The 14,421-nt window shown below is 47.7% G+C and overlaps 6 protein-coding genes across 6 annotated transcripts; 4 read left to right on the top strand and 2 right to left on the bottom strand.

Moving 5' to 3' along the window:
• Positions 1 to 902: 902 nt before the first annotated feature.
• On the top strand, positions 903 to 2,040 carry N7495_002126 (S-adenosylmethionine-dependent methyltransferase; the record flags this gene model as incomplete). The annotated part of the gene is made up of 4 exons (XM_057204796.1): positions 903 to 933; positions 989 to 1,246; positions 1,312 to 1,356; positions 1,403 to 2,040. The coding sequence occupies 4 exons, from the start codon at positions 903 to 905 to the stop codon at positions 2,038 to 2,040; spliced, it is 972 nt and encodes a 323-aa protein (XP_057065403.1).
• A 544-nt stretch (positions 2,041 to 2,584) lies between these two features.
• N7495_002125 (uncharacterized protein) lies at positions 2,585 to 3,273 on the top strand (the record flags this gene model as incomplete). Its single annotated transcript, XM_057204795.1, has 2 exons — positions 2,585 to 2,782; positions 2,839 to 3,273. The coding sequence occupies 2 exons, from the start codon at positions 2,585 to 2,587 to the stop codon at positions 3,271 to 3,273; spliced, it is 633 nt and encodes a 210-aa protein (XP_057065402.1).
• A 128-nt stretch (positions 3,274 to 3,401) lies between these two features.
• Positions 3,402 to 5,579, bottom strand: rok1 (RNA-dependent ATPase ROK1; the record flags this gene model as incomplete). The annotated part of the gene is made up of 1 exon (XM_057204794.1): positions 3,402 to 5,579. One exon carries the CDS (start codon positions 5,577 to 5,579, stop codon positions 3,402 to 3,404), a length of 2,178 nt encoding a protein of 725 aa, XP_057065401.1.
• Positions 5,580 to 6,010: 431 nt separating this feature from the next.
• On the bottom strand, positions 6,011 to 6,854 carry N7495_002123 (F1F0 ATP synthase subunit g; the record flags this gene model as incomplete). The annotated part of the gene is made up of 3 exons (XM_057204793.1): positions 6,011 to 6,254; positions 6,329 to 6,413; positions 6,617 to 6,854. 3 exons carry the CDS (start codon positions 6,852 to 6,854, stop codon positions 6,011 to 6,013), a joined length of 567 nt encoding a protein of 188 aa, XP_057065400.1.
• Positions 6,855 to 8,902: 2,048 nt separating this feature from the next.
• On the top strand, positions 8,903 to 10,114 carry N7495_002122 (NAD(P)-dependent alcohol dehydrogenase; the record flags this gene model as incomplete). Its single annotated transcript, XM_057204792.1, has 2 exons — positions 8,903 to 9,066; positions 9,121 to 10,114. The coding sequence occupies 2 exons, from the start codon at positions 8,903 to 8,905 to the stop codon at positions 10,112 to 10,114; spliced, it is 1,158 nt and encodes a 385-aa protein (XP_057065399.1).
• Positions 10,115 to 10,815: 701 nt separating this feature from the next.
• On the top strand, positions 10,816 to 13,736 carry agdC (putative alpha-glucosidase; the record flags this gene model as incomplete). Its single annotated transcript, XM_057204791.1, has 6 exons — positions 10,816 to 11,026; positions 11,078 to 11,685; positions 11,733 to 11,976; positions 12,040 to 12,570; positions 12,622 to 12,730; positions 12,800 to 13,736. The coding sequence occupies 6 exons, from the start codon at positions 10,816 to 10,818 to the stop codon at positions 13,734 to 13,736; spliced, it is 2,640 nt and encodes an 879-aa protein (XP_057065398.1).
• Positions 13,737 to 14,421: the final 685 nt, after the last annotated feature.

Genomic DNA, 14,421 nt, shown 5'->3' with positions numbered 1-14,421 from the left:
CCCGGTTACCAGGCTGTTTTTTTGCGCGTTTACCATAATAACCAGCTCTAGTAACCACTCTCGCGGTCGCACATCGTCCCATCGCAAACCCAGTCTCGTCAAAATTATAGATATCGTCGGTGGTGATACCATATTTTGCGATCGTGTTTTCAACCAGTTTGAACCAATTATTGATCACATTATAGTCCTCTTGACGCGCACGTGTAAAATCGCGCGGTGTTGAATAGGTCGTCTTAAGTTCAGGTAAACGCGTCGCAAACCTAGTAACCCAGTTTTTACCGATCGTAAGAGGAGGGTTGGTTCCGCGGTCGGCGAGTAGGATATTAGCCATTCTACCAACATCTTTAGTTCTAGGAGCACAGCCGCGATCATCTAGAGAGACGACCCATTGAAGTAATGAATCCTCTTCAGATTCAGTCAGTTTAGACTGCGGTGGGTGTGTTTCAAGACGAAATTGGACACCAGAATGGCGGCGTTGGAGGGTTGAAAATGGTATATTAAACATAGCTGCAGCTTTACGCATTGATGATATATCGCCATTCTTGTAAGCTTGGTAAGCTAATAAGACCCTATTCTCCTGATCCTGTTTGTCTTGGACATATAGAGCATTTAGGGGGGCATGGTGGGTAGTTGAAAATGGAAACACCAGACTGACGCGTAAAATTGGTGGGGTGACCCGTTCAGTAGTGTGACCCGTTCAGTGGTGAAATACTTTACTAATTGGTTAATGCCCCTTTCTGCCTTATAAGGCATCCAACGATCCGTGGAATCAAAGTGGGCCTTTCCTCTTTAGGATTTTCTTTTTCGTGGAGGCGATAGGATCCACAGATAAATCCCCAGTCACCGTTGCCTATACGATTGCCTCAGTCGATGAGTGTTGGATAAACTATCGAGTATTAACCATGATTACTGCTACTGACGAGCCCCTCCATGGTGAGTGATCCAATCCACACTGAGGTAAGATAGTGAACTGATAAGAGTCTATCAGTGCTGGACTTGCCCCAGATCTACCAAAAGCCCTCGGGAACGGATCTCTTAAAGACGCTAGCCTTGTTGGCCCTTCAACCTCGTTCGTTTGGAATCAGTGCTGAAGCAGTCAAAGGACCTGCGGTTCAGCCGGCTGGAGTGACTCGGTATCTTACCTCTATAATTTCGAGCCCACTGTCATGGCTTGATACTGAGGAGTTGCGAGAAGCTGTATGGGATGCGGCTGCTTCCCGCCTTAGCGAAAGGTCCGGTCGTACTGGTAAGTATATCCAGATAGAGCCGTATGTATAGTTGAGTCAAGCTGACAACGCCTGTTCGGTATAGCCATGCCAGCCATGTCGCGCATCTTCGACATTCCAACCTCTACTGGCGAGGAATACACGCTTACCCTGCACGAACCCTCCTCTCACATCAGATAATCTGGGTATGAAGACGTGGGTTTCTTCATACCTCCTGTCTCGTCGGCTGCACAATTTCTCCATTGAACCCTCAGCAGGTCACTCTACCACATCATATAAGAAACCGCTCCGAGCCCTGGAGCTTGGTTCCGGCACAGGACTCGTTGGACTTTCTTTTGCCGCTCTCCAGGGTAAAGCAGCTACTGTCCACCTAACAGACCTTCCCGAGATCGTGCCGAATCTCGCGCATAACGCCGCCTTGAATGTCGAGCTTCTCAATACTACAGACGCAACTGTGACAACAGGTGTCCTGGATTGGTCTGTAACACCATCGCCGCTACCCACAGCTGAAGAACGATTCGACGTGATACTCGCTGCCGACCCATTATACTCGCCCAAACATCCGCAGTGGCTTGTAGATACAATTCAACCCTGGCTAAGCCGAGGCCTTGACGCGAGGGTTTTAACGGAGATGCCACTTCGGGACGCGTATATACCACAGGTGCAGGAATTCCGGAAGCGGATGATGGACATAGGACTGGCGGTCGTGGAAGAGGGCGAGGAAATCGGGTATGATGACTGGGAGGGTTCCGATGGAGAATCTTTGGCTGTGAAATGCTGGTGGTCTGTCTGGGGTTGGAGCGAGAAGATATGACTGGACGAGACCTCGGGGGTTATATGACCATGTCGCACGATATGAAATCACGAATAGACGATAAATGATAGACCTGGAGTAGACATATATCAAGTTTTTCAGTGTTTAGACCCAACCTGTATTCATAGAATGAATCTCATTCCAAAACGAGTGTTTTCAGAATACGTCTCAAATTACCTTGAAATGATGGACACCCACGAACCCTGAAAAAAATCACGTGCCCTATGACGTCAATCAACCTCGCATCTAAATCGAAGGTTAATTTCCTGAAATTGTCAAAATATTCATGCTTGATGCTTCCTGATTCATATTCAACGTTGTAATCATTTCAAAAGTGATTATATATATATAAAATAGGCGAACACGTCTACGAGATTCCTGAAATACTTCAAAATCGCATGTCCGAGGGAAATATATATTCGAGTCTTTTAGACTCAACACCAGATCTCAGTGCGTTATTTACAGCATTGAAAAAGATACTACTTTAACCTTGGAATATTGTGCATCGACACAGTATCTAGGTATAAACTGCTCAGCGCTCATAATGATTGGACTTTTGGCCATCACTTCCATCCCCACTGTCACGGGCGTGTCTTTTGCTGTGACAGAGCAGCGAAAAGCAAACCAACGTCGCGAAGATGCGCGTCGAATGAAGAAATTCAACATCGACGCAGTATGCACAGGCGATACAGACGATGACCGGGATTTAAATGGAAGGAGAGTGGTAGTACGAGATGAAAAAGTGAGAGATCAGCGATCTATTTCCATTCATTTTGATTCAAGCTAATCAGCCCTCAGGTCTGGCTCGATGACCCCAATCCTTCCAAACGATCTATTCCCGCTTTCACTGCTTTGGCATTTTATATCGAATATCCGGAATTGGAGGAGACGAAAGGTCGAGATCGTGGTCTCGGGCTTCCTACACATGTCTCTGACAACCCGCCCCTGCTTAATTGGATCTATGCTGATAAGGATACGTATGAGTTGAAAACTGGGAATCGGTCGCAGAGCGTGGAGCATCTGGTTGGGCCGTGGGACTGGACGGAGGATGAGACGACGATTATACTCGAGGAGAAGGACAGATTCATTGCCGTTGAGGAAGAAGAGGGCCAGTGGGCTTTATACTTTGATCGTCACGGCGATGAATTGGCGCGTGTCTTGGAGGAACAAGGGAAGCTGGATAATGCTTTTGTGCCTGTTTCTATGGTGCGGAGTCCTGTGGAGGAGGAATAGAACAATACAGGACGAGTAACTATGGAAGTTCATGATTGAATGCGCTGATGATAATGATTACAAATTGGTATTTAACCCGGGTAGTAGACCTAGGCGAACTTTTGGATATTCTGGTATCAATGAAACATTTACTCGGCAAGACCATCCCAGATGCCTCCATCACTATCGTTGCCTTCTGCTGCCTCTGTAGCTTTCCTATTGCGACTGGCTGCAATGGCACCCTTCTTGCGGTTTTCCATGCGACGCTCAAAGCCACTCTTAGTACTGATTCTCATTGCGCGCGCATTCTTGCTATCCTCCTTGTCATTTCCATTTCCATTGCCGAGTTGACGCGCCTTGACACCGTGTTGCTTGAGTTCTTGCTTGTCCTTCTTGGTAAGACTTGGGAGGGAGTTGAGGAGCCACTTCTGAATAGACTTCTCGCTCTCTGGGGCACCACGCAGCTTTTCGCTGGCATCGATGACATTGGCGATACTCTTGACGTACGGAATGTCCTCTTTGGTGTAGTAGGTTACTGCAATACCACCCTCGCGACCAGCGCGGCCCGTTCGCCCAACACGGTGGACATACACGGCAGCAGAATTGGGAATATCGTAATTGACAACACCGTTGATCCCACGGAAGTCGACACCACGCGCAAGCAAGTCGGTAGTAACGAGGATCCAGATCTCGCCTTTGCGGAAGTCGCGCATGATATCTGAACGTTGACTATCGGAGAGGTCGGAATGCAACACGGCGATGCGAGAGGAGCCACCTGCTTCGGTAGGGATGTCGTATTTCAACTCGGAGTGGAGAGCAATTGCTCGAGGAATGGTTTGAGTGAAGATGAGGAAAGGAGGTCGGAGACGGACATCTGAAGCAGAGGCAGCGGCTGGGTGCAGAAGCTGGCGAAGACCGAGCAGCTTACCCTGCTCTGTTGCTGCGTAAACGAGTTTGTGCTCGATGTTGGGAATGGCCGAATCCTTCAAGCCAACAACAAGGCGCACCAATGGGTGTGGCGTCTTAGGCTGTTGCTCAAGATCTTCTAGGCGCTCTTTAATAGTCGATTGAGTGAGGTCTTCCACGTTAGAACCCATGGTAGCAGACCACAGACTGACGCGTAGATCGGGGTGTACACATGAGCGCCAAATGTTGAGGGTTTGCTCTCGGAATAACGGGTCCATGAGCACATCAGCTTCATCCAGAACCAAACTTCGCACCAACGGCAAATGTGCCATACTTTTTGTTTCATTAGCAGACAATGCATTTACCAGCATTAGAGGAGTAGTAACAAGGATATCGCTCTTTGTGATGGGAACGATGCTGGCAGCCTTCTTGGGGTTGCTCTCGGATTCCTCATCATCATCGGATCCAGAAGCGTCGCTGTCTTCATCTAAAACGTTGCCCTCGTCCTCTCGATCCACCACTCGCATGCCCTTCCTCATCAGGGTAATCTTCACACCAGTTCCAGCAACTAATTTCCGACCTTCGTTGACAATCTGGCTTGCCAGCTCTTTTGTAGGTGCCACAACTATCGACAGGATACCATGCTCGTCAGAATCAGACTTCGAGTGGTGGTGCCGAACGATCTTGTTAATCACTGGGATCAAAAACGAGAGAGTCTTTCCACTACCCGTCGGAGCAATGACCAGCAGATCAGGCTCCTCTTTTAGCAGCAGAGGTAGAGAACTCAGTTGTACTTCTGTAGGCACAGTAAATCCCTGATCGGCGACGTTCTCGGCGAGCCGGCTAGAGATTTTGTATTTGGATCGCAGCTCCTTGAAAGAAATTAGCGGCTGTGGATACATGCGTCTTGCGCGCTTCTGCTCCTTCTTGCTCAACACATGCGATTCTTCCTGCTTTTGCTTCTTCTTTTTCTTCTTGGATTCCTTCTTGGTAGGTTCAGACTGGGCCTGGATCTTATCCAAGTCACGCAGATCAGTGATTTTGATCTTGTGCGAGTTCAAAATAGTTCGGCGCTGCACTTCATCCATCTCGTCCTCTTCATCTGATTCCTCTTGATCAGATACATGATCCTGTTCATGCTTGGTCGAAACAGTGATCACAGCTGGAGTCGGCGCAGAACGTTTTGTAGAACTGAAGAAATCCAGACCAGCTTCATTATCTTCGGGATGATCATCTGCTACAGCATTGCGCTTTCTTTTCTTTCCATTCTGGGCTGACTCAAGCTTCTCGCCTTCAGCGGTGCGGAAGAGCTGTGGATTGGCAGCTTTTCCCGTTGAAGGAAGACGCGCGGCATTTTCTTTGGCCGGCGCAACAGCCGACTTGAATTTCGTCGACCTCGTCAATAATCTGAATGCATCCATGATATATGGAAAAGACCCTTGGCGGTTCCGATATTTTTCTGGCAGAAAAAAGTCGGGACCCGCCGAATGGGATCCGGGCCAATCAGATGGCACTATCAAACAGAGCAAAATACTGAGTGAAGTGATATACAACAAGAATGAGAACCAAGATGCAGATTACCTCGACCCGATCAAAATGAAACATTGTTGGATATTGACGAGGTTTGATGAATTTGGATGAAGAAGTGTGCGGCGTCTACAATACTGCTAAGCTCGAGTACTAGGGTATTTTATAGAGAGATTTACGTGACTTGGGAAGGAACGACCACGTGAAGGAAACGAGAAAAGAAATGCTTTCTATCTCAGACAACAGTTTTAATTCCATCGTCTATCATACATAGTACAGCGCGGCGAAAATGGTGACGGGGTAACAAAAGAAACAATTCACTAATTTAGTGGTGAGCCGGCTCGCCGCGGTAACCGATCAAGTTGAAGCGACCAATGATCTCGCCGACAGTGAAGAAACCAATGACCTCAGCGGTGGTGACGGTGGCCAAAGCAATCTCCTTCTTGTTGGCGTTGCGGATGCGGGCCAAGAAGGTCTGGGGCGAGGGGAGGTTGAGACTCTTAAAGGAGGTAGGGTTTTTGGCGACGTTGATCAAGGGCTGGAAGAAGGCCTGGAAAGTGGCCGAGGTACTTTAAAGGGTGTGGTATTAGATTTCATCCGGAACCTTGAAAGTGGTGTCATTCGACGATCTGGGTAGACTTACGGAGGAGTCATGTTCTGGCCACGGAAGACCAGCTTGGAGAGCTCAAGACCGACACGGGTATAGTAGATAGTCGGGGGGATCAAGGCTGGAGAGAAGTTCCATGTTAGTTCGGTTTCGAAGAAGAATTGAAGACGACGGGTTGGATGAGAAGTTGGATGTTAACAAGGAGAGGCCGGAATATATGAATTGAGATTTGGTCATTCTCAATTGATATCCAAACTTCTCTTTCCTGATTGTTCCAAATTTCTCCATCTGATCTAGGGGGCTAAGGAAAAGGGTATCTCTTACAGTCGACAAACTTGACGACCTTTCCGACAGGGCCGCCGACCTTGCGCAGGGCCGAGGCAGCGTTGTTGAGGGCAGGACCGGCGACAGCAGTGGCCTTGGAAAGACCCTCCTGAGCCTTGGAGGCAGCCTGGGAAGCAGCCTGGCTAGCCTTCTCAGCGTTGGAGGAGGCGTGTCTGACGGCGGTTCTCCGAGTCAGGAACTGCGATTGCCGCAGGACGGCACGGGTAGCAGCGGGCATCTTGAGGAGGGTGAGGGGAGAGAGAAGGAGCGAAATGCAAGATCCAAGCACAGATCACCCAGGGCAGTCGCTAGTGTAAGGACGAAAAAGTCCAATGGCGGTCTAGTCTAACGGCAACGAAGAACAAGAATCTGCGGGCCTGCGACTCGGGAACTTCAGGGAATTATGGTCACGTGAGCACCATCCGATTTGTGCCTGAGCTATACATATTTCCCAGGTAGGAAACTGAATAATATGGGAATAATATTTGGATATTGTTTGACTGGAAGACAAGATACAGGTAATTCACAATTGATAGGAATTATACAACCCTTAAACGTGGAAAACGACGTGGCAGTCGATGGAATTGTATGTTGTGATGTTATCAACTGCTAGTGGTGGGCACGGGCCCGAGTTCCACCAGCAACTATGAACACATCTTTCCACTTCCTCAACGGAGTACAAGCAACGATAACAACTCGACCATCCGTTTCCATGTGCCTGCTGAAATTGAAGCTGCCATTTATTGAGCAATGAACATGGCATATTTGGCATCGGCTGAAACTTCTCATACCGAACCTCTTCCTGTCGATCGAACTGGTCAAGTGGCCCCTGGGCACATCCCAATCCACACGATATCAAGTTCCGACATGTTAGCCATAACTGCATAAACTTCGCCTTACAAGTCCATTCAATTAGCAATTCATAGACCATCACATTGTTAGGAAACGATTATGTTTCTTGGCACCTCACGCTCATATGAACTGGCTGGGAGCCTGAGGCTGCACTCTTAATAAAAAAACTTCACTTAGACGTTTAGTGTGTCATTACTATACTCCGAGACTTGTGCTCTCAGATGGTCAGTGCCTGTGGGCTTTTCGACTTCCGCATAGCGCACTAACCCGTTCGTTGCAAATAGCGCAACGCACTCAGCGTTTGAAGGTGAAAGTTGCCATAAAAACTTCAATACTCATCAAATCCATGCTAAGCACAATTCAACGGTCTCGGGCATGACGAGCTCCAGATCACACATAAAAATACCATTATACTGCTTGCACTACGAATACATTCAACACACCCAGAATAAAGGAACATGCCTTCTTTATGATGAATCTTCCAAATTCCATGGTAGTATGTGGATGGATTGGTAATTTATTTCAGAAGGCTTCACTTCCTAACATCTCCGAAGCTGAATAGCGGAGGTTTCCATGCAGATGCGCAAGCCCTGGCGAAGAAGCTCAATATGATTGAGGGTGATAATATCGTATTATAGTACAGGCAACGAACATTGGCCACTTATACTGAGGCGAAAGTGACTAACAAGCATGAGCACAGTGGCCGCTTAGCTTAAGACCAGGAAAAACCATATGGACTCGTTCTTGGAACAGAAAAAGCGATGATTTCCTTGACCTGAACGTGATATTACTCAGCTAAAACAAAGTCTGCTAGGTCATGTGGGAATCTGGTTGTACAGCTGTGATTCTCGGAGAGAATACTCTTCGCTGGTAGCGCAGATGAGTTAGACTGAAAAGGTCAGCGACAGGGCCAACCCAGTTCTTATACAAGGCAGTGGCAAGGAGAATGTAGATCTCGGTGCCATAAAATGCCCATCGATTGATCTCCGGAAAATTAGCCACTTCTGGAATTGTACAACTTCAAACCACGTATACAACGTTGGAGGGATTGAATCTGCACTTCGAGTGAATCAGTGAGGATAATAGTGTCCATTTTACCGATCTTGAACAGAGAAGATGGCACCCAGACTTTATCAAGTTCTTATTGTCAAGGCTAGGTAGTATATGTGAAACATAGATTTAACCGATAGCCGATATACTTTGGGCAGGCTCGGGCCGACAGTTGGCCGTTCTTCGGGGTCTTTTGGGGTTCTTGTTAGGCAATTTAACCCCGCGGTTAAATCACTTGCCCCGCAACTCCACTTTTTACTATATTGATCACGAGTACATCCTTTAGTTCCTTTTATCCCATTAGTTTCAAAAGTATTAAAGTGTCCTTTCCGTAGAGTCCTCCTTCTCTTCCCATTCATTCCACTACACTTCTCTCAAGTCATTATGTCTGCTACAACTGTAACAAAGGCAAACATTGGTGTATACACCAACCCTAAACACGATTTGTGGATTGCTGAGACCACTCCTACATTAGAGGATGTCCAAACTGGCAAGGGATTGAAGTCTGGTGAGGTCACTATAGAGGTTCGCAGCACTGGTATTTGCGGGTAAGTCATCATGCTTAGTCCTGTATCCATATCGACCTAATTGAGGTTATACAGATCAGATGTCCACTTTTGGCACGCCGGCTGCATTGGTCCTATGATTGTCACTGGTGATCATGTCCTTGGTCACGAATCTGCTGGCCAGGTTGTTGCTGTCGCACCCGACGTTACCAGCTTCAAGATTGGTGACCGGGTTGCAGTTGAGCCCAACGTAATCTGCAACGCATGCGAGCCGTGTCTGACTGGTCGTTACAATGGTTGCGAGAATGTGGCTTTCCTGTCTACTCCCCCTGTCGATGGTCTACTGCGGCGATATGTCAATCATCCTGCCGTTTGGTGTCATAAGATCGGCAACATGAGCTACGAGGATGGAGCTCTCCTAGAGCCTCTCAGTGTGACTCTGGCTGCAATCGAGCGTAGCGGGCTACGCCTGGGCGACCCCTTGCTCATCACCGGTGCCGGTCCCATTGGATTAATTAGTTTGCTTAGTGCGCAGGCTGCCGGTGCTTGTCCTATCGTCATTACTGATATTGATGAGGGCCGTTTGGCATTTGCCAAGTCACTGGTCCCGGATGTGCGTACCTATCTCGTTCAAATCGGTCTTTCGGCGGAGGAGTCTGCTGCCGGTATTATCAACGCCCTGAATGATGGTAAGGGCTCTGGAACCGATGCTCTTCGTCCTAAGCTGGCTTTGGAATGCACCGGTGTCGAGAGCAGTGTCAACTCTGCTATCTGGAGCGTGAAATTTGGTGGAAAGGTCTTTGTTATCGGCGTTGGCAAGAACGAGATGACTATTCCTTTCATGCGTCTTAGTACCCAAGAGATCGACTTGCAATACCAGTACCGTTACTGCAACACTTGGCCTCGCGCAATTCGCCTTGTCCAGAACAAGGTCATTGACTTGCGCAAGCTGGTTACTCACCGTTTCCCATTGGAGGATGCACTCAAGGCTTTCGAGACCGCTGCCAACCCGAAGACCGGTGCCATCAAGGTCCAGATTATGAGCTCTGAAGAGGATGTCAAGGCTGCTTCTGCAGGTCAGGATATCTAGAATGTCTTAATCGGGAAGGTCCATGCGCCCAGGTGGTGATGAGTTCCATAAATCATGAATAATATTCATAGATGCCCTTGAGCACAATAGAGCGAAACAAAACTTCATTTTTTTGCATTTTTCCAAGTTCAGTATAGATTAAAAGATCAAGTAGCATTGCCTAGGCAGAATGAAGGGCCCTCGAGCTTTCATAGTCTTTCCTCATCTGGTGAATTACTTAAATAGTTCCTTCTGTATGAAGCAACTTATAACACGGTGACCCTGGTCTTACGTCGGGGTATTATCCTCCTGCATCCTGGAATAATCAACTTTAAAGTAATAAGTAGGCAAGGGATTCCTAGTTTGTTTAGGCCCTGCATGAGCCAAGAGGGATAAACCGATAATTCTCCGTCCATGATTTTCTTCGTATGGGGTAAGTATGATATAGTATGGGTAGTGCAAATTGAAAACAACCATCATGGGAACTGCAGCCTGAATTCCAGTTTATTTACTTGCAAACAGGGAACTTTTCCCACTTTAAATTCCAAAATTAATCCCAACCTCTTCTTATTTCTCACCTTCTCCTTACCATACTTTCCCCCTCACATTGGTAACACATTGTGATCACACCCAGCCTACACTGGAATACTTTAACCTCTCTTATTCCACTCACATCCCATCATTCATTACACCTTCAACGCTTTTCCAGTTGGATTTCCAACATGAAGAGAGTTTTTCTCTTCTTTGTGTCCCTCGTGGGCGCTGCAGTCCTGGGTCCCCGGTCTGGAATCCTTGACTGTCCTGGTTACCGCGCCGTTAATGTTAAGGAACATGAATTCTCTCTGGAAGCTGACCTCACCATCGCTGACGATGCCTGCAATTTTTACGGAACTGACATTTTGGACCTCAAACTTGTGTTTGAATATCAGTCTGGTCAGCTTACCTCACTGATCATCTAGATTCATGCTACTGACACCCGCTTAGATGACCGTCTCCACGTTATGATCTTTGATCAGAATGAGTATGTTTACCAGGTTTCTGAGTCGGTCTTACCCCGCCCTTCTACCGAGGGTGTTCACAACAAGGAATCTCCTACTCTTCGCTTCGACTACCAGCCTGATCCCTTCGGCTTCAGGGTCATGCGTGGTGATGAGGTACTTTTTGATACTACCGAAACCACTCTAGTGTTCGAGTCACAGTATCTAAACCTCCGTACCTGGCTTCCCGATGAACCAAATCTCTACGGCTTGGGTGAGCACATAGATTCGCTGCGTATGCCAACCACAAACTACACTCGTACTTTGTGGAGTCGTGATGCTTATGGAGTTCCTCCCAACACCAACCTGTACGGTAACCACCCGGTTTACGTGGACCATCGGTTTACTGGGACCCACGGTGTCTTCTTCTTGAACTCCAACGGAATGGATATCAAGATTGATAAAACCGATGATGGCCGCCAGTATCTAGAATACAACACTCTCGGTGGTGTTATCGATCTCTACTTCATGGCAGGCCCGACTCCAAAGGATGTCAGCAAGCAGTATGCAGAGATCGTTGGGTTGCCTGCTATGCAGAGCTACTGGACATTTGGAGTAGGCCTCAATCTACTTGGTTTCACTGCAGTACTAACCTCAGAAAGTTTCATCAATGTCGTTACGGTTATCAAGATGTCTTCGAGGTCGCTGAGGTTGTTCTCAATTACAGTCGTGCTAAGATCCCTCTGGAAACCATGTGGACAGACATCGACTATATGGATGAGCGCAAAGTATTCACGCTGGACGCCCTACGTTTCCCCATCAAGAAGATGCGTGAACTGGTTACCTACCTTCACAAGCACAAACAGCGATATATCGTCATGGTTGACCCCGCTGTCAGCCAGAGTAGTAGGTTCCTGCTTTGATCCCGTCGTACATTCTTGGTTCTTTTTGACTCTAATTTTCCCACAGATAATGATGCCTACAACCGAGGACATGATAGCCACATCTTCATGTACCATGACAATGGCGACATTTACCGCGGAGCCGTCTGGCCTGGTGTGACTGTTTACCCGGATTGGTTCAACCCAGATACTCAGGAATATTGGAACAACGAGTTTGACCTCTTCTTTGACAAGAAGAATGGTCTTGATATTGACGGGCTGTGGATTGATATGAATGAAGCCTCAAACTTCTGTGTTTATCCGTGCTCTGATCCCGTTGGCTTTGCTCAAATGAATGACTTGCCTCCCAGTCCACCGTCAGTTCGCCTTCCTCCTAGTCACCTGCCTGGATTTCCCGATGACTTCCAGCCAGAGAGCTCGTCTCAAAAGCGCTCGGAAGATGTCAAGAAGGTTGGCTTGCCTAATCGTGATCTCATCAACCCTGAGTATCAGATTGCCAACGCCGCTGGATCTATCAGTAACAAGACCATAAATACTGATCTTCACCATGCCGGCGACGGATATGCTGAGTATGATACTCACAACCTTTATGGATCAAGTAAGTCCTCTTCTTTCCACTTTTGAGTTGGCATGTCTGACTTTGAAATAGTGATGGGCTCTGCCTCCCGTGAAGCAATGCTCGCACGTCGTCCCGATGTGCGCCCCCTCGTCATTACTCGAAGCACCTTTGCCGGTGCAGGTGCCCATGTCGGTCACTGGTAAGTCAACAACACTCCACGATAATCCACGATGTCCCAAAGCTTTTGCTGACTCGATTTTTCAATTAGGCTCGGTGATAATATCAGTCAATGGGATAAATACCGCGGTTCGATTGCTCAGATACTGGCTTTTGCCTCGATCTTTCAAATTCCAATGGTTGGTGCTGATGTTTGCGGATTTGGTAGTAACACCACTGAGGAGCTTTGTGCCCGCTGGGCTACCCTCGGTGCCTTCTACCCATTCTACCGTAACCACAACGAAATGGGTAGTATCTCTCAGGAGTTCTACCGTTGGGATGTGGTTGCAGAGGCTGCCCGCAATGTCATCAGTATTCGCTACCGTTTGCTTGACTACATTTACACAGCATTCCAACGACAGACCACAACTGGAGAGCCGTTCCTCCAGCCCTTGTTCTACGTGTACCCCCAGGACTCAAACACGTTCGCGAATCAGGCTCAGTTCTTCTACGGCGACTCCCTCCTTATTTCACCCGTTCAAGATGTCGGCGAGGAACATGTCGATGCCTACTTCCCCCAGGGTGTATTCTACGACTGGCATACGGGCAAGGCGATCCGCAGCGACGGACAGATTATTCGTCTCAACAATATCGGCCTTACTGATATTCCTATCCACATCCGTGGCGGCAGCATTATTCCAGTCCGCTCTTCTAGTGCGCAGACTACAACTGAGCTCCGCACCCGCGGTTTCGAGATTCTTGTCGCGCCCGATATCAACGGCGTTGCCTTTGGAACCTTGTACATGGACGACGGCGACTCTTTGAAGCAGGACAGCACCACCAGTGTAGTCTTTGATTACTCCAACGGCAAGCTCCACATCCATGGCAAATTTGGTTACCAGGCCAATGTGGTTATCGAGGCTGTCACATTGCTCGGACAACGGGAGGGATCCGTCCGGCGTGATTTGGAGTTCAACCCCGAGCGACAGACTGTGACTCAACTCACTAACATTGAGTTGAACGGACCTGCCGAGGTTGAATTCCTTTGAAATTAATCTAATAGCAGCTTTTCGGGACTTGGTCAGACGTGGGTGCAGAGATTTCCAAAGTGTCTTCTTAGTATCTCCGGTCGGGCCGAGCCCTAAGCCAGTTTTAGAAGTATGTCTTAGGGCCTAAAAATGGAAGGATGATAGGATGTGAATACTACTCCGTAAGTGTGAGACAGTAACTACTAGTTAAATTAGCAGTGAATTATCAAGCTTAAAAAATCGATCTGGTGTATAAAAGAAAAATTATAAAAAAAAAAAAAAATTAAAAAGAAAAATTAGAAAGCGAATCATGCACAACTAAAAATGGAACCACTCGCCCCATGGTTTGGCTTAAGATGGATGACTGAAGCGAAGACCTATTAATAAATCCTAAGGTACGGGGTAAGGCAACGGCGGTACCTAGGTAAACCTTGCTCAGGACGTACTCCGGACAGTCCGTATGTGCAGTTAAACGGCAGAAATGAATTGAGTGGCTTGAACTGTTCAGCACGGACCGCAAGTTCGTGAAGTATAAAAACGGGAATAAGGGCAAGTCAAGGCGATGAAAGTAACAAGAAGCCAAGAAGCCAAGAGATAAAGGAGGTTGACTTTCTACCATAGAAGAAGGATTTCAGGATCTGAGGATCTGATCACAGGTTTCAGGAAGTGAAGGGATCTGAACAAGTGATATAGGCTACGGTGTGAG

This window comes from Penicillium taxi (assembly GCF_028828555.1).
Source record: "Penicillium taxi strain IBT 34144 chromosome Unknown utg000002l_segment0_segment0, whole genome shotgun sequence".
Lineage (NCBI taxonomy): Eukaryota > Fungi > Ascomycota > Eurotiomycetes > Eurotiales > Aspergillaceae > Penicillium > Penicillium taxi.
The sequence above is the reverse complement of the archived record's forward strand: the minus strand, read 5'-3'. Positions and strand labels throughout refer to the sequence as shown.